The sequence below is a fragment of the Passer montanus genome, unplaced genomic scaffold (genome assembly GCF_014805655.1).
Source record: "Passer montanus isolate IOZ18808 unplaced genomic scaffold, ASM1480565v1 scaffold8, whole genome shotgun sequence".
Taxonomy (NCBI): Eukaryota; Metazoa; Chordata; class Aves; order Passeriformes; family Passeridae; genus Passer; species Passer montanus.
Window position 1 is genome coordinate 14,727,435 of NW_024373256.1, and position 16,986 is coordinate 14,744,420.

The window sequence follows — 16,986 nt, forward strand, 5'->3', positions numbered from 1 at the left end:
GACCGCGGTGATCCGGGGCACGGCGGCGTCCCTGGGCTGGGGGAGCCGAGGCATCGCCCGGGATGGGCGTCCGGGGCACGGGGGTGCCGGCGGTGTCCCCGCGGATGGGGCCGCTCCGGCGGGGCTCGGAGCACGGCGGTAACGGGGGCGTCACCGGGGTGGGCGCGGGGCATGGGGGACCTCTGGGGTACCGGGGCTGAGGGGCTTGTGGGTCTGGAGCGTGGCGGTAGCAGGGATGTCGCTCGGGCTGGGGCTGGTTGGGTTCGGGCTCAGGTTCCTCGCTGGGGCTCGGGGCACTGTCACCGGGCGCGGGGGTACCGGGGTGTCACCGGGCACGGGGGCATCGCTGGGTCTGGGGGGCTGCATGCACTGAGGTACAGGGCTGTCACTGGGCATGGGGGCTCTGGACATGGAGTTAACGGGGTGCCACCAGGGAGGGGGAGGCTTGGAACAGGGAGACAGTGGGCTGTCACCGGGAGGGGGGACGGACTCGGAACGTGGGGTTCCGTGAGCAGGTCTGTCACCGTGCTCGGGGCACAGAGACAGCACCGGGGCTGCAGGGTGGTGGGGATGTCATTGGGACTGGAGGAGCTCGGGGCTTAGAGGTTCCAGGGGCATTCCTGGGGCTGGAGGAGGGGAGTCATAGGGTTCTCAGCAGGGCTCTGGGGCTTGTCACCAGGGCTTGGGGGAATTGGGGGAAGAGATTATGAGGGTATCACCAGGCTTGCATGATGGGGTTGACACTGGGGCTGGGAAGACTGAGGATATGCAGACAGTGGGGCGCTAATGGGGCAGGGGACCTGGGGGCATACGGGGACAATGGGGGGATGTCCAGGCTGGGGTTCCATCCCCCGATGATCCCGGTGCTGGCAGCCTGGCAGCGTCCCTACCTGAACATCTTCAAGCACTTCCGCGTGGAGGAGTGGAAGCGCTCTGCCAAGGAAGGGGACGTGGCCGCCCTCACGGTAACGGGGCCACCATGGGCCGGGGGCACTGGCCAAGGGTGGGCAGTGCTGACCCACCCCCGTCCTTCCCTGCTTTCCAAAGGACACGAGGATGAAGGGAACAATCTACCGCATCCGAGGCTCCAACCCAGCCAGCAGCTACCTGCAGCTGCCCCGGGCAGGGACACAGTCCCTGGGGCTGACAGGGCGCTACCTCTACCTGCTCTTCAGGCCTCTGCCCCGCAAGCACTTCCTCGTGCACCTGGATGTCACCACCGAGGTCCGTGACACGGGTGGCCTCTTACACTGCCATCACGGCTGATTGAAGGACTGGGGATGGCACTGGTGGGCTTGGGGGCTGCAGGATGTGCCTGCTCTTTGCTGCTGGTGGGTCACTCTGGGCTGGAGATGGTTTCCATCGTGGTGTCATCTCCACCGGGGACAGGGGACAGGGGCACATGCCTCCTCCTCTGCAGCACTTCCCTGCCGAAGCCACCAGGGTGACTAGAGCTCCGTGTGTGTCTCTTCCCAGGAAAACCAGGTGGTTCGCATCTCCTTCTCCAACCTCTTCAAGGAATTCAAATCCTCGGCCACCTGGCTGCAGTTCCCCTTTGTCTGCGGGACAGCCAGCGAGGGCACGGCCCGGCGGGGTGAGGAGCTGGGGCTGGGCTGGCACACCACCACCAAAACTAATTGTTAGAAAGTAAATGGAGTTCTCAGGTTGGCTCAATGTGTTTGCAGAGAAGCTGTGGCTGCCTCATTCCTGGCAGTGTCCAAGGCCGGGTTGGATGGGGTGTGGAGCAACCTGGGCTAGTGGAAAGTGTCCTGCCCATGGCAGGGGATGGAATGAGATGGGTTTAAAGGTTGTCCCTCCCAGCCCAAACCATTCCAGGATTTTATGATAACAGCGGTGGGCCTGAGCAGGAGCCCCTCTGCAGCCAGGTCAGATCTGTAGCTCCTGCTTGGGCTGTCCCCCATCCCTGTTCTCCCAAACAGTGGGATGCAGTGTCAGACCAGGCATGAGCCCATGGAGGTGGTGGGACGCCTGTCTGTCCTTCTCCACCCCTGAGCTTACAAGACATGTTTTCCCATCTCCCACTTGGCACAGGCCTGGTGGCAGTCTTGCCTGGTAAATACTTCATTCTGAACCCTGTGACCCTGTGTCTGCTGCCCAGCCAGGTCCCTGTGTGTAGCCCCTTTCCCATCTTCCCTCCTGTCCTGTCCTGCGCAGGTGTCCCCGGAGCGGCCCCGGCTGACGCGCGCTGGACGTGCCTGGTGCTGGACCTGCCCTCCATCCTGGCCCTGTACCTGAGCCGCAGCTACAGCCACCTCCGGGGGGTCAAGCTCTGCTGCAACCTGCTCGTGAGAAACCTCTGCACCAGCGACCTGCTCTTCGAGCCAGGTGAGGAGCCCGGAGCTCGGGCTGGCCTCTGCTTCCAGCTGAGACTGCAGCCCAGCCTGGGGGAGCCCGTGGGGGCTCAAAGCTGAGTTTGCAGCCCTGGCAGAGCACTGGTGCTCTATGATGCGAACAGAAAGGGCAAAATACTTGGTACAATGTTAAATTTCCACACAGGCAGGGACACCTTCCACCGTCATAGGCTGCTCCAAGCCCTGTCCAACCTGGCCTTGGGCACTTCCAGGGGTCCAGGGGCAGCCACAGCTGCTCTGGGCACCCTGTGCCAGGGCCTGCCCACCCTCACAGGGAACAATTCCTTCCCAATATCCCATCCATCCCTGCCCTCTGGCAGTTTGAAGCCATTTCCCCTGTTCCACCAGGCCCTTGTCCAAAGTCCCTCCCCACCTCTCTTGGAGCCCCTTCAGGCACTGGAACGAAATCTGGAATTGAATACAGTCTCCCAAACTCTGAAGGAAAGAATCCTCTCATTTTCCAGCTGTACAAGTGAATGAAAAGAGCGAAGTTAAATATCTTTCTAAGGTTAGAAATTTTTTCAGGGGTAAAAATTAAAGGTGTCATCAAGCCTCACTTCTGCAAGACTTGTGCTTTTATCTGCTGGAAGAGCCTGTGCTTTTTTTTGTGTCAAAAATCTTCCAACCTGCTTTTTTTATCCACCTGCACAGTGTGGCAGAGGTACTTCGGTCAAATCCTTTGTTTTCTCTCTTTCCTTTTTCGTACTGGAATTCTGTCTGAACTGCCTGGCCTGCTGGGAAGCATCAGTGAGGATGAAGTTATAGGGGCTGCTTTGAAATTCCTGAAACTTACTGTATCTTTCCTGAAACCTTTTCTGGTTCACTTTCCTAAATTTAAAAATTCACAGAGGAAATAAGAAAATGGGTAACAAGCCTTAAGAGAAATCATATGAAACTGCTGAATCAGTGAACAGAAATGAATCTTGAGCCTGGGGGTTTATAACTGAGATCCAAGGGTTTATGCTGTGGTTGAGAGGAGGTTGAGAGTTACAGGAGTTCACCTGTGAAACGTGGGTTTGTTGCAAACCTCAGGCTTGTGCTCTTTGTTTCTCTGGTGGGAAGTGGTGTGTGCCTGTGTCCCACAGGAACTGGGATTTCAGGCAGCTCCCTGGGCTGGCAGAGCTCAGTGTGTGTGTGTCCCTGTCCTGGCAGGTGTGACATTCAGCAGGGCCCGCCTGGGTGACCTGTCCTGCCGCGGGGTGGCTCCCATGCCCCGGGAATTGGCCTTCCCTGTGCCCAAGGGGGAGAAGTGGCACGACCTCTATGACTACATCAGGTAGGGCTGCTCCCATCCCACTGCAGCTCCCAGACCTCCCTGCCCCCCTGGGAGGGGCAGGATGGGCAGTGCCACTTAAGGAATGACAGACAGATCAGGTGAACCTGGGGCTGGTTTTGGTCCCCCCACCTCCAGCATTTAGGTGTTGGTAACAAAGACACCCTTAGTGCCATCTGTCTTTGGTACCCCTGTGTTTGGAGAACCATGAGGCACAAGGGGAGGGATCTTACAGGAGACAGCAAGGAGGCCTCTGTGCCAAGCTGAGGTACCAGGTGACATTGCCAGGTGCCAATGCAGTGTCCCAGTGACACGGTGCCTTCCTCTGGTTCTGCTCAGGTTCCCATCTGAGGGGGCTAAGCTGCTGCACGACTCCATCCAGAAGAGCTTCCCACATCCCGTGGCAGGTGGGAATGCTGGGGACGGCAGCCAAGGCTGTGCCAGCCCTGTTGGGTGCCCTGGGTTCCCAAAAGAGCTCGACCTGCTCCTTGTGTTGCCCAGGTGACCAAGTCCTGGAGGAGCCCAGCCACCCACAGACCCAGCTGGTGACACACTCCAGAGCAGTCTGTGACCCGTCCCTTGTCCAGCAGATGAGCAGTCCCAAAGCTGTAAGTGCACCGTGGAGGAGGCTGCAGCTTCTTCCTTCCTGGTTCCTGTGGAGCTTTTCCCTGCATCTGTGTCTTAATTTAAGAGGTAGAAGCTGCTTGTTGTCATTGGCAGCTGCTGCAGGCACGGTCTGGTGACCACAGCCCTGCAGTGACTGCCTGGGGGTGCAGTGTGGTGCAGCACAGAGACAGGAGATGTGCCAACTACCTTGGAATCTCCAGATATCCATCTTCCCTGTCTCTGTGGAGGCAGCAGATCGTGTGTCTTCAAGTTATAGATCAGGAAGTGAGGTGTGGAGACTGGGGAATGTGAGCAGTGCCCTCAGGGAGCAGAGCAGTGCCTGGAGCTGGCATTGCTGGGGCTGCAGGCACCTGCCCTCAGCTGGGCTTCCCCTCCCCACTGGGGTGATGTGAGAGCTGGTGTCCAGGCTGGCTTACCAGTGTGGGGGTGGGTGTTGGGAGAGGGGCTGGGGGAAGCCATCCTCATGCTGTGGAGAAAGAGAAACTGAGGAGCACAACCTCTCTTATTAAAGGGTGTCCAAAGGATGGCTGTGAGGGTGGTGAAGGGTCTGGAGGGGAAGGGTAAGGGTGAAGCAGGCACTTGGTTTGGTCAGGTGGAGCAAAAGGGACTGAGGTCAGACCTTGTCAGGGGCTGCAGCTCCTCCCAAGGGGCAGCTCTGATCTCTGCTCTCTGTGACAGGGACAGGACCCAGGGAATGGCTGGAGCTGTGCCAGGGCAGGTTTTAATGGATATTAAATAAAGGCTCTTCCTCCAGAGGGTGGTTGGGCACTAGCCAGTCTCCCCAGGGCAGTGGTCCAAACCTGCCAGAGCTCCAGGAGCATTGGACAGGGCTCTGGTTTGCTGTCTGGAGGAGATGAACTGTGCACAGACAATGCTGGGAGTATAAGGAGAGGGCTGGTTAACAACCTGGCCAAGCCAGCTACCCACAGGACTGCTCTCCCTCCATATTTTTTCCTCCTTGTTGTGTTGCTATGAGGAGCCCTCAGGACAGACGTGGGTGTCTCCCTGTCTCTGCCCCTGGGCAGGTGGGGGGCCGTGGGAGGAGAACTGAGCTCTGCCTGAGGCTTTGCTCCCTCTCAGGTGCCACGTCGGTGTCCTGCGATCACAAAAAGCATCCCTGAGGTTCACCTGGCAGCCCCAGGGCCTCTGGGAGCTGTGCCTGCTGGAGACCCCGTGCTGGAGGAGAAGCAGAAGCTGCACAGTGCAGGGGACACGAGGCAGCCACTGCCACTCAGTGATGGTGGCATCCATGTCTATGCTCATCAGAGGAGGGGACAGACAACCCGAGCTGTCCGTGGCTCAGAGGAGGTGTGTGAAGTTCTGGAGGGTCACAAGATGGCTTTGGAGTTTTTCTTTGGGGTATTTCCCTTTGTTTCTAATGAAGGGAGAGAAGGAACACAGGGTTCATGCTGGGGTTTCAGTTAAACTCATGGAGTCCAAAAGATGCAGAGGAGCAGTTCTTCCCACTAGCACCCTGCTTGCCTTGACAGAGGGACTCTGTGTTCAGATGTGCTGACCTCAAGCCACAGGTTTGCCCAGGTGTGTACAGGAAGGGCTCTGGCCCTTTTGCCATCCCACAGGTGAGCCCCAGCCTGCAGGACAGCCCTGGCAGTGTCCAAGGCCAGGTTGGAAAGGACTTGGAGCAACCTGTGCTAGTGGAAGGGGTCCCTGTCCGTGGCCAGGGGGATGGAAGTGGTTGGACTTTAAGGTCCCTTCCAGCCCAAACCAGTCTGGGATTCTCACAGTGCCCCAGGGCATCCCTGGGGCTGGATGGCAGAGCTGCTTAACTCAGAAACCCCAGCTCCTCCTGCTCCCAGCTTTGACTCTGCCAGGTTAAATGCATTAAAGTTGTCCCCTCTAAAGGGAGAAACCCAAAGCTGCCTCTGCTTTAGAGAGCCAAGCACTGGGGCTGGGGTGCCCCATGGAGGGTGGACCTGTCTGGCTCCAAGCATGATGCTTCTGTCTGGTTTTCTTTTCCAGGGGCTCGTGCCAGATCCCATCCTGAAGCTGAGAACAATTATTGGCTTTGGAGGCTGCAGCACCAAATGGGTCAGTGGCTTGGGTGATCTGGGGAGCTCATCTGTCATTGTGTGGCCAGGATATGGATGTTTTGGAGGTGTGAAATGCAGCTGAGTGTGGCGCTGCTTGATGTGGAAAATGATCCCACAGTGGGTGAGCCTGAGCATCTGTGACAACTGCTCTGCTGTTAGGATGGTGAATTAAAAATTATGGGGCCCATTAGACAGAATCATAGGATGGAAAAGTCCTCTAAAGACATCAGTTCCAACTGGTTTTCCCAGGATTCCCAGGCCTTCCACTGACCCATGTCCTAAGTGCCACATCTATGTGTCTTTTAAATCCCTCCAGGGATGGTGACTCCACCACTGCCCTGGGCAGCTGGGCCAGTGCCTGACAACCTTTTCTGTGAAGAAATTTTCTCAATATCCAATCTAAACCTCCCCTGGCAAAACTTGAGGCCATTTCATCCCTTCTTCCCTGGGAGCAGAGCCTGACCCTCACCTGACTGCCCCCTCCTGTCAGGGAATTGTGGAGACACAGAAGGTCCAGGCTGAGACCCCTCAGCATCTTTTCATCAGACTTGTGCTCCAGACCCTTCACTAAATTTAACTTCTTTTTAACACATTAAAACTGGTGCTGCTTTGTTGGAGACTAGAAAGGAAGGGCTGTGTTTTGGATTGTTTTCTGTGGCACACTGGGTCCTGCTTGTGGTCTGTGTTAGGGTAGAGAAAGGCTTGGTTTGGTTCAGTCAGTTCAAGGCTCTGACAACAATGTTGGTTTCCTTGGATCCCCTGTTCAGTGGTAGGGACAGAACCTTGAAGCCCATCCCATTCCATCCCCTGCCACGGGCAGGACCCAGATTGTTCCACACCCCCTCCAGCCCAGCCTTGGACACTTCCAGGGCTGGGGAAGTGTTGCTATAGGACACAAGACAACACGACGCAGACACACTGCTGCTTTTAGGCAGGAAAAAGAGAGTGTTTATTTTCTGACTCTTACATTTATAGATTTTCAAAGGTGACAGAGGATTGGAGGGTGAAAGTGCTACCTCTCTAGGGATACTGGACAAACTAACAGTCTGTCAAGTTTTTCCTCCTCCATAAAAGAATGCAAAACAATAAGTTGTTTATAGAAAGTGTGTGAGAAAGTTTCATACAAGAATGCAAACATCAGAAGGCTTAGAAAATCTTAAAAAATCAGGGTGACAGGGAAGAGCAGTGCCTGGGCTGTGGGGCACTTCTGGAGCCGTGTCCCCCTGTCTGGGTGCTGCAGGCTCTGTGGACACAGGACAGCAGGGCCGTGGTGTACCCCTGCCACGCCGTCATCGTCGCCCTGCTCCTCGAGACCGGCGAGCAGAGGTTCTTCCTTGGCCACACCGACAAGGTGAGTCTGCCGTGCAGGCCCTGCCCTGTCCGTGCTGCCTGCGGCTCTCCCGGCTCCTCTCGTGCTTCCCGCAGGTGGCGGCGCTGGCCTTGGGCGGGAGCAGCACCGTGCTGGCCTCGGCGCAGGCCGGGCCCCGCGGCCTGGCCCGCCTCTGGGACTTCCCCACGGGAACCTGCCTCTGCCTCTTCAAAACGCACCTGCAGTCCCTCGTGTCCCTCAGGTGGGTGGCAGAGCACGGCAGCACAGCGGCTTTGCTGTGCTGTTCCTGCCTGCTGGAGCAGGGATGGATTTACAGCTGCCTGGGTTTGTCACAGAACCTGCTGGCAGCTGGCCTGGGGGTGCTGCCAGCTCTGTGCTGAGCTGATCCCTCAGGTCTTGCTGTCTCCCCATCCCCACTACTTGTCCCCTTTTATGGCCTGTGAGGATGAACCCAGGATACAAGGAGCTGTTTTTCACCAGGTCTCTCTCCCTGCAGCTTTTCCCACAGTGGAGATGTTCTGTGTGGTGTGGGGAAGGACATGCACAGCAGAACGGTGAGAACTGACACTGGGGCTGGGAGGTTTCCCTGAGAGAGCTGTTCTCCCAGATTCTGTAGTTATTTTCCTCTGCTCTCAGCTTTCCTAGACATGTTCTTGGGGGACATCCCTTTCTCATTAACTGCTTAGAGAATACTTTCCATCTGCCTGATGCTGATGGGTGTTCCTCAGCGGCAAGTGAACAAATCCTTTTGGAAGCAGCTGGACAGACCTGCTGGGGTTGTGCTTTGGGGCTGTTCTATCCCTGGAGTGGTCCCAGCTAGGGCCCAGGCAGGGTGATGGGATTATATCTTCATTTTAATAGCATTTAGGGCAAGATATGAGGTGAAATCTTCCAGCTCCAGGCATCACTGTGGGAAGGGATGCCAGGCACTGGAGCTGCCGCCTAGCATTGTAGCTGGGGATGACGCAGATCCCACGTGGAGCAGTCAAAAATAAACTTGTTCCATGGGACTGGGGGTTTTGTTTTGTCAGTGGAACTGTTTTTTATCCTTTAGTGACGACCATCAGCAATTAGCTGTGCCATCACTAAGTGAAGCAAAAGCCACACAGTGCTCTCTGTTTTTTCCCAGCACGTGGCAGTGTTCTGTGATCCGTGTGGGAGCTGGGAGGTGGGATCAGTGGGGTGAAAGCTGGCTGGGAGAATGGGGGTGCTGGGGGAGTACCTCTCAGCCCATCCTGAAGTGATGCTGGGTTTGGTTTTAACACTGTGCTGGAATGCAGAGCATCCTCCTGCATTTCTGCTGGCATCTTCCCCTTTGCTTTGGGCAGAGGGTTTGACTCTTGCCCCTGGTGATGGGCACTGAGGGCACACAGACCTGCACTGAGCAGTGGACACGTGCTGCCTCCTGCTCCCTCAGCCCTGGGACAGCTCCCGTATCCCAGCAGGCAGGGTTCCCACTGCTCTGTGGATTTGCTCTCCAAGTCTGAGCCCTGTTGCCAGGCAGCCCTGGGATTTAGAACCTCTAATTATGGATTGCAGACAAGGATATTGCCATGGAGCTTTGCAAAGCTGTTGGACTGTCCTAAACCCTCTGTGCAATGGGTTTTATTTCCGTGCTCCAGCTCTGTTACCAATACTTTGTGCCCAGCTCTGGAGCAGCTGTGGGATGAAAAGCTCTTCTGCTGCCAAGGTTTTGAGCAGCTCTCCCATCATATTTTCTTGCTTCAGATGGTGGTGGTGTGGAACACTGCTCAGGTGACCCGTGGTGGAGGCGTGACCGTGCTGGCCAAAGCACACACAGATGTGGACATCCAGGCCATGAAGATTGCTTTCTTTGATGATAGCAGGTATTGTGCCAGGAAAAGAAATTCAAAGTATTGATTCTTAGATATTGGGAAGGAATTGTTCCCTGTGAGGCTGGGGAGGTCCTGGCCTGGGGGTGCCCAGAGAGGCTGTGGCTGCCCCTGGATCCTTGGCAGTGCCCACAGCCAGGTTGGACACTGGGGCTGGGAACAACCTGGGCTAGTGGAAGGTGTTGCTGGCCATGGCAGGGGGTGGAACAAGATGATCTTTAAGGTCCCTTCACCCCAAACCAAAATAAATATTTTATTTGATAACTCTGGCATGGCTGGGGGGAAATTGTGGTGCTGCAGCCATCTGGTTGCCATTCCTGCTCTCAGTCCTTGCTGTCAGTGGCCTTTAGGACACTGCCCTCCCCTCAGGGGCCTGGGGAGCCCTGCCCTGGCGCTCAGGCTGTGTCTCCCTGTGCAGGCTGGTGTCGTGTGGCCGGGACAACATCAGGCTGTGGCGAGTGCGGAGCGGAGCCCTGCGCTCGTGTCCCGTCAGCCTGGGCGAGTACCACGGCCTGGAGTTCACCGACCTGGCCTTCGAGAGGGGGCCTGGGCCCGAGCAGGAGCCAGAGGAACGTGCACTGTAAGGGCCTGTCACTGTCACCTGTGTCTGGAGGACTGTGCACTGTAAGGGCCTGTGTGTCACTGTCACCTTTCCCTGGAGGACTGTGCACTGTAAGGACCTGTGTCATGATCCCTGGTACAAACTCAGAGTGCCAAAACAACACGGAGGGGATTTCAGTATTAATCAAAACAAGTGCACCTTTTATTGAGTGCCCACAGCAAATGCCATAGATGGATTAGAAAGGAGAATAAAGGATAGAGAGAGAGAGAGAAAGAGGGGAAGGGGTATGGCTACCAACAGAGAGACTAAATCCTTGTGGTCTGGCCAATAGATCCATCTTGTGAAATCAGGGAGAATCTCAGTCTTGGTTAATTCAGGGGTCTTTTATAGTCCTGTGCTGAGGGGGGAACAGGTAAAAGACAATGGAGAATGAGTTTATTGAAAATGGGTACAGACAGTCCATGTTCCGAAACAGGATAAGTCAATCTCAGCAGAGAGCAGGACCCATTGTTGCAGGACTGGTTTCTTGGTCCAGGGAGCACACCTGTAGGCAACACTTGGCAAACATCTCACTTCAGTCAGGCCAGCCCCCGTGTCAGAATTATGGGGGTCTCAGTCCTTGGGAGGGGGCTTGAGTCTCCACCTGTCATGGTGGTCCCGAGGCAGATGAGGGATTGTCTGTCACCAAAGTTATCCCAGAAAGTTCATTTAGCCAAGAGGTGTGGAAATTCCTGGGCTGTTGTGATGAGCGGGTATCAAGGCTCCTTGCCAGGCCCTGCTGGAAGCAGTGTAGCATGGTGGAGCTGCAGACACAGCTGCAAACAATCCCTTGTACAGCATCCACCTCAGCCAGGCCAGAACTGCAGTCAGGGTCCTCAGGGGCTTGGTCTCTCTTTGCAATGGTCATGAGGCAAATGAGGGAAACTTCAGACCATCTCTTACAGCCTGTCACTGTCACCTGTCCCTGGCAGCCTGGCAGGAGGGAGCTCTGCAGCTCTCCCTGGGAGCATTCACCTTCCCCTCCACCACGGTGCTTTTCTGGGCTTCTCCCTCAAAATACAGCTGCCCGCTGGAGCTGGGAGAGCTCTCCCCACTCAGCACGTGTCAGCTCCCAAAAGGGGTTTGGCTGCTCGCAGAACAGCCTCTTTCCTCTTGCCATGCTGCTGTTGTGCCATATTTAGTGACTGTCTCCCCACCTGAAGCTCTCTGTTGGATTCCTGGGTCAGTGGGAGGAGCCTGGTACACATCCTCTTGCATACAGACACACACTTTGTTGTTTTATTTTAATCATCAAAACCAGACTTTGGTGTCACCCCATGTTGTCCCACAAAGGCAGAGCTGTCAGCTCAGCCAGCCTGTGGCAGAGGGAAGCTTCTTTCTGGAATCTATGGCAAGCTTTTAGCTCTTTTGCTAATTTCTATTCCAAAGGGTCAGGAAACTAAATAGGAAGCTCTGACTTCTTTGGAAGTGTGTGGAACACTTGGACACCTTGTTGACCTCTTATATGACTTGTGAGCCAGGATTGCTTTACACAAACAAGGTAAACCAAGGTATTGTTTTACTAAAAGCAAGTCTCTCCTGTTGTTTTTCCACAGCTTTGTGTGCAGCAGGAGTGGCCACGTGCTGGAGGTGGACTACAAGAACGTCTGTGTGCGGAGTGCACGGCGCCTGCTGCCTGCACAGCCCCAGGGAGACGGGCAGGAGCAGGCAGGGAGCAGCTCAGGTGGGATGAGGAACGGGCAGGGAGCAGCTCAGGTGGGAGCAGAGCAGGCAGGGAACAGCTCAGCTGGGAGCAGGAATGGGCAGGGAGCAGCTCAGGTAGAGGGGGACCAACAACCAGGGACCAACACCATTGGGGTCAGAAATCTGTTCAAACCAACCAGCTCTTTACCTACTGCTGAAGGATTATTTTGGGGTTGTTTAGATCATTGCTATTTGCCTCTTAAGGACTGCAAATAATCTTCCTTAATACAGCAAAGAATCATTTTAAGGAAGATTTTAGCATTTTAAATGCTGATTGCACTTTCAGAGAAACACTACTTTTAGAAGCATGAGACAAGGTCTTCATTTGCTTAATGGAGAGATGGAAAAAGAGCTAAGATTAACAAAAAAGATGAATTTGGGGATTTTTTTCATTATTCAGCTGGTGCAGAGCGTTCGGGGAATCTTTGTTGCTCTGCATTAAGTAGACCAACTTTCAGCTCTTCCATTAACTTGAACAGCAGGAAGAATTCACTTTCAAGTGTGATTGCTCTGATATCTTAAAACTTAGTGCATAGTTTGCTTTGGCGAATTGAGCTAATTAATCTATAATGTGGCCTTTGAGAGGTGTGCAACTGCAGTTCTCGCTTCATGGGCAAGAAAGGGCCCAAGAGGAGATGAAACAAAGTCCTTGGTGCCTCCTGGTCTCAGTGCTGGCTCTGACTTATGGCCTCTATACCTGAATTTAGGTTGAATATTGGGGAAAATTTCTTGACTGAAAGTGTGGTAAGGCATTGGAACAAGCTGCCCATTTTGTCCCTGGAAATGTTCAAAAAGCCTGTGGTGGCACCTGTGTGTGGCACCTGGGGCCATGGGCTGGGGGGGTGGGGGGATAATCGTTGGGCTCCACGATGTTTCAATCTTAATGATTCTGTGAATCAAAACCTCCCAGTCTGTGCATCTGTATGTCCCTTGTGCAGAGAGGCTTTGGGACAGGGCAGTGAAAGTGTTTGTACCTCAGGCAGTTAATCTGGGATATCCTTTGCTACAGAATCCTGTTTGAGGCAAAAATATGGCAGAGGTAGGAATCTTCTGTGCCTAGCAAGAGTTTCACACTGGTAAAGAGGAGTTTGGAGCCCTGAGAAGGGCTGGCTGAGACCCTTCAGCCTGTTCTGCCTGTCACTGTGGGGTTCCTGCATCCTCCTCAGGCTCCAGCTGGGTGTGGGTGGACTACCAGCCTCAGCTCTTGGATGGGCCCCCTCTCAGGCTGAGTTTTCTTGTTTCACCTGTGTCAGGATCTGTTGTTTTTTGGGTTTCCAGGCTCTGGGATTGCTATAAACAGTATCAGCATGTCCTCGACCTTCTGTGCCACGGGATCAGAGGATGGCTACGTGAGGCTGTGGCTACTGGACTTCTCAGCTGCTGTCCTAGAGGCAGGTGAGTAGAGATGGGAGTGGTGCTTCCGAGCTCCACATCTCCTGCTGCAGATGCAGAGCTCCCACAGCAATGCTCATGAGTCAGGGCTGTGTTATGTGTGCTGCCTCCAGGGCTGACTGCCTTGGAAGTCTTCAGTGGCAATTATTCATGTTTATTCTTGTAACTCATAGGAGAAAGGCAGGATCTCCTGGGAGACAACAGACCTTCCATCTTGATTTCTGTCCATTTCTAGCCATGGCTCATCTGTCCATGAAAAATTAGGGGAGAAGTTGAGCAGTCCCTGATTGTTTTTGAAACAATCACCATTAGAGCAGAGCCCAAGGACGTTAGGAAGGACAGAGACTAATCTCTCTAATCTGTCACATATCACACCTGCAGGCATTCAGTCTTTGTGTCGTGGGCTTTGCTTTCCTAAATGTGGGTCTGTAGCTGTGTTCCAGCTGCTCCTTTCCCAGAGGATTTATTGACTCCTGTGTCTTTCCCAGAGCATGAGGCTTCAGTGAGTTCTGTCTGCATCAGCCCAGACAGCCACAAAGTCCTGTCCACCACAGCTGCTGGGAGCCTGGGCTACCTGGATGTGCAGGCCCGGGACTACAGCACGCTGATGCGCTCCCACAAGGGCTCTGTGCTGGCCTTCTCCGTGGAGGGCAAGTGGCAGCAGATAGCAACAGTGTCCCAGGACAGCACCATCCGAGTGTGGGACCTCGCCTCCAGGCAGCAGGTGGGTCAGATGGTGCTGTCTCAGGTTTATTAAGTCTCCCTGGTCTCTGTTTGGTCCAGTTAGCAAAGCCCCACAGTTCAGGAGCCCTTCCTGGAGCCTGAGGGGTACCATGGGCAAGAGACCCTTTGGAGGTACAGAGTTCCGAGGTGTTGCTTGACAAAACTATTTCCTTTTCCTCCATCTCTTGAAGAATGCTTTTTAGCACAAATAGTAACACCCAAGGGCTTTTTCTGAGTGCCCAAAGACCCAGGACTTCAGTGGGCTTTGGATCCATCCAGGCAGGAGCAGGGACATGCTCATGGTGGGGATGTGAGGCTGGTCAGTTGTTAGGTCCAGCTGCAGCTCCAGTCCTCTCCAGCTTCATGCCTGTGGTGTCTCTTCCCTGCAGCTGTATGACTTCTCAGCTGCAGAGGAAACTCCCTGCACTGTGGCCTTCCACCCCTTCTGGGAGATGCTGGCCTGTGGCTTTGACAGTGGGGTGGTGAGGATCTTCAGCCTGGCTGCCTCTGACCTCCTGCTGGAGCACAAGTGAGTGAAGTGGGAGCTCCACGGGGTCTAACTGGGTGTCGTGGTGATGAGACAGAGCCACAGTGACACTCAGGGAGCTCCTCAAGCCTCAGGTCCCAGCTGGGTGGGTCTGGGGCAGATCCTGCTGTGCTGAGGCTCCAGGTGGTGAAAGCCCAAGCTGTGAAGACCATGAGGGCTTTCTTTGTGACTTCCAAGTGGACAGGAGGAGGAAAGAGCTGCTAGAGAGCAGCTGGGCAGGTAGCCCTTGTGAGCCTCAGTGTGGGATTTGGAGGATGCTCCAAAGGGAGAAGGAGCAGGTTCCATCCAGTCTGGAGCCTGCTTGCTGCTCGGTTTTCTGACAGTTCAGAATGTTGCTTGTCCTGGGCTGCTACAGGGGTGAGCACTGTGGGGTCCTGCTCTGCTCCTGGTAAATTTATCCTCTTGGGTTCTTCACTGTGTTGCACTCAACATCACCACTGTTCCCTCTGTCTGTGATTCCTTCTTCTCTTCCCTTTCCCCATGTCTTCTGCCCTCTTTCAGGCAGCACCGCACCGCGGTCACCGGGCTCACCTTCTCTCCAGATGGCAATTTGATGTTCAGCTCCTGCTTGCAGGGAACTCTGGCTCTGTACAGGCTTGTGGCACAGAAAGTCCAGGTTTTGAGAGTCCTGGGTAAGACTCTGGGGTTGGGATTGCCTTTCTTCTTTTTCTGTATTAGCACAGACATCCTGACACCAGAGCCAGCCCAAACTGACCCTGCTTGGAGTGATATTTCCCAATGAACTTTCTGAGCTTTGTCATTTCCCCCTGCACTGGGCATTGCTGGGGCACTTCCAGTCCTGGGGTCAGTTCTGGGCCCCTCACAACACAGACATGGAGGGGCTGGAGCTTGTCCAGAGAAGGGAACAGAGCTGGGGAAGGGGCTGGAGCACCAGGAGCAGCTGAGGGAGCTGGGAAGGGGCTCAGCCTGGAGAAAAGGAGGCTCAGGGGGACCTTGTGGCTCTGCACAACTCCTGACAGGAGGGGACAGTTGGGGGGGGGTGTCGGGTTCTGCTCTCAGGGAACAGGGACAGGATGAGAGGAAACAGCCCCAAGCTGTGCCAGGGGAGCTTTAGGTTGGATATTGGGAAAATTCCTTCATGGAAAGGTTGTCAGGCACTGGCACAGCTGCACAGGGCAGTGGTGAAGTGACCACCCCTGGAAGGATTTAAAAGATGTGTGGATGTGGCACGTGGGGATATGTTTTAGTGGACTTGATGATCTTAGAGGGCTTTCCCAACCTTAATGATTCTGTGATTTCTGTTTGTACCTTCTGTGTGAGCAAACCCCAGTGACTGCCAGCCCTTCCCTACCTGTTCTGGTTCAAACCCTCTCATCCTTGTGGTCTGATTTCATTAATATGCTGGAGTCACAGAGATTCATCCATGCCCAAGCCCTGACTCTTTCCATTCTGTGCATGTGCAATTTAATTTGTTTGAAGTGGATTGTTGCCCTAATCCTGCCTGCAGCAGAGCTGCTCTGTGCTGGTGAATGGAGCTGGTGGAAAGCTGCAGGCAGGGCAGGGGCAAGGCAGTTTGGAAAAATTAGTGTCACATTTAATGTACACTTTGGAAATGAGTTTTGACAGCACAAGCTTGGGCAGGCAAAGGGAACTCTTGATTTTTATACAGTGCAATATTGCACAAAGAGGAGAAACCTGCCCCAGGAGGTGTGCAGGGGAAGGAATGGGGGTTGGAGGAATCAGGGAATTCATCCAAAATAACCCAGGTTTGGTGTCAGTGCTGCAGCTAGACCTTCACGTGGTGCCTCTGCTCTGAAACTGTGTTTGCTGCCTGGTCACGTTCCAGGGACAGAGCAGTGGAATTATGGTCATGGAATAAATACAGAGAATTGCTGTAATTTCTGTGATTTTCAGACCTCTGGGTCTCTCTGCCCTCTGGACTGACATCAGTGTGGTGGTGGTGTTCAGCACTGACCTCATTCTGCTCTGGGTTCAGCCACCCAGGCTGCAGCTGAGATCTCACAGAGCTCCTCATCACAGCCTCTTGTAACACAAAATAATAAGCCCTAAAATCAATTTTATTCCTTTGACTTTGTTCTGCTCTCCTTGAAAACGCTGCATGTTCACTCAGGCAACAAGCTGTGCATCACAACCTTGTTTTTGAGGTGGTTCACTGCCCATTCTGGGTGTGTAAATAAAATTTGTGGCATCTCCTACAGCACAGGTTGCTTTTTCTCTCAGGCTGCAGGAGAAGCTGCAGCTGCTGCTCAGCAGCACCATCAGAGTGGCTTTGCTGCTCCTCACCCTGTTGCTGTGTCCCCCAGGCAATGTGGTAGCCCGGGATGCTGGGAGTGGCGTGGACACTCTGGTGGTCAGTGGGGACAGTCGCCTGCTGGCCTTCGTGGGGCCCTCCCAGTACGTGGTGACAGTGATGGAGGCCTGCTCACTCGATGAGGTACCCAGCAGAGTCCCCTCACTCCTGGGGACAGGGCTGTCCCCTGGCAACCCCACAGGCAGCATCCAGGGAGGTGGGTCAGGGTGTGGGGCTGACA

General features: G+C 54.7%; 1 protein-coding gene across 4 annotated transcripts in view; it reads left to right on the top strand.

Annotated features, from left to right (window-relative positions):
• LOC120512901 (mitochondrial Rho GTPase 2) overlaps positions 1-16,986 on the top strand; it is a 45,816-nt gene continuing 28,830 nt past the window's right edge. For all 4 annotated transcript variants that reach the window (XM_039731699.1, XM_039731692.1, XM_039731693.1 and 1 more), the window contains exons 1-20: positions 1-965; positions 1,048-1,224; positions 1,477-1,594; positions 2,176-2,346; positions 3,525-3,648; positions 3,985-4,052; positions 4,147-4,253; positions 5,353-5,580; positions 6,253-6,321; positions 7,564-7,674; positions 7,749-7,894; positions 8,150-8,207; positions 9,382-9,500; positions 9,925-10,086; positions 11,664-11,791; positions 13,090-13,206; positions 13,692-13,927; positions 14,316-14,455; positions 14,975-15,105; positions 16,759-16,889. In XM_039731699.1, the coding sequence (XP_039587633.1) occupies positions 729-965; positions 1,048-1,224; positions 1,477-1,594; positions 2,176-2,346; positions 3,525-3,648; positions 3,985-4,052; positions 4,147-4,253; positions 5,353-5,580; positions 6,253-6,321; positions 7,564-7,674; positions 7,749-7,894; positions 8,150-8,207; positions 9,382-9,500; positions 9,925-10,086; positions 11,664-11,791; positions 13,090-13,206; positions 13,692-13,927; positions 14,316-14,455; positions 14,975-15,105; positions 16,759-16,889 (2,778 nt within the window). In that variant the 5' untranslated portion in view covers positions 1-728. The remainder of the gene's footprint in view (positions 966-1,047; positions 1,225-1,476; positions 1,595-2,175; positions 2,347-3,524; positions 3,649-3,984; positions 4,053-4,146; positions 4,254-5,352; positions 5,581-6,252; positions 6,322-7,563; positions 7,675-7,748; positions 7,895-8,149; positions 8,208-9,381; positions 9,501-9,924; positions 10,087-11,663; positions 11,792-13,089; positions 13,207-13,691; positions 13,928-14,315; positions 14,456-14,974; positions 15,106-16,758; positions 16,890-16,986) is intronic.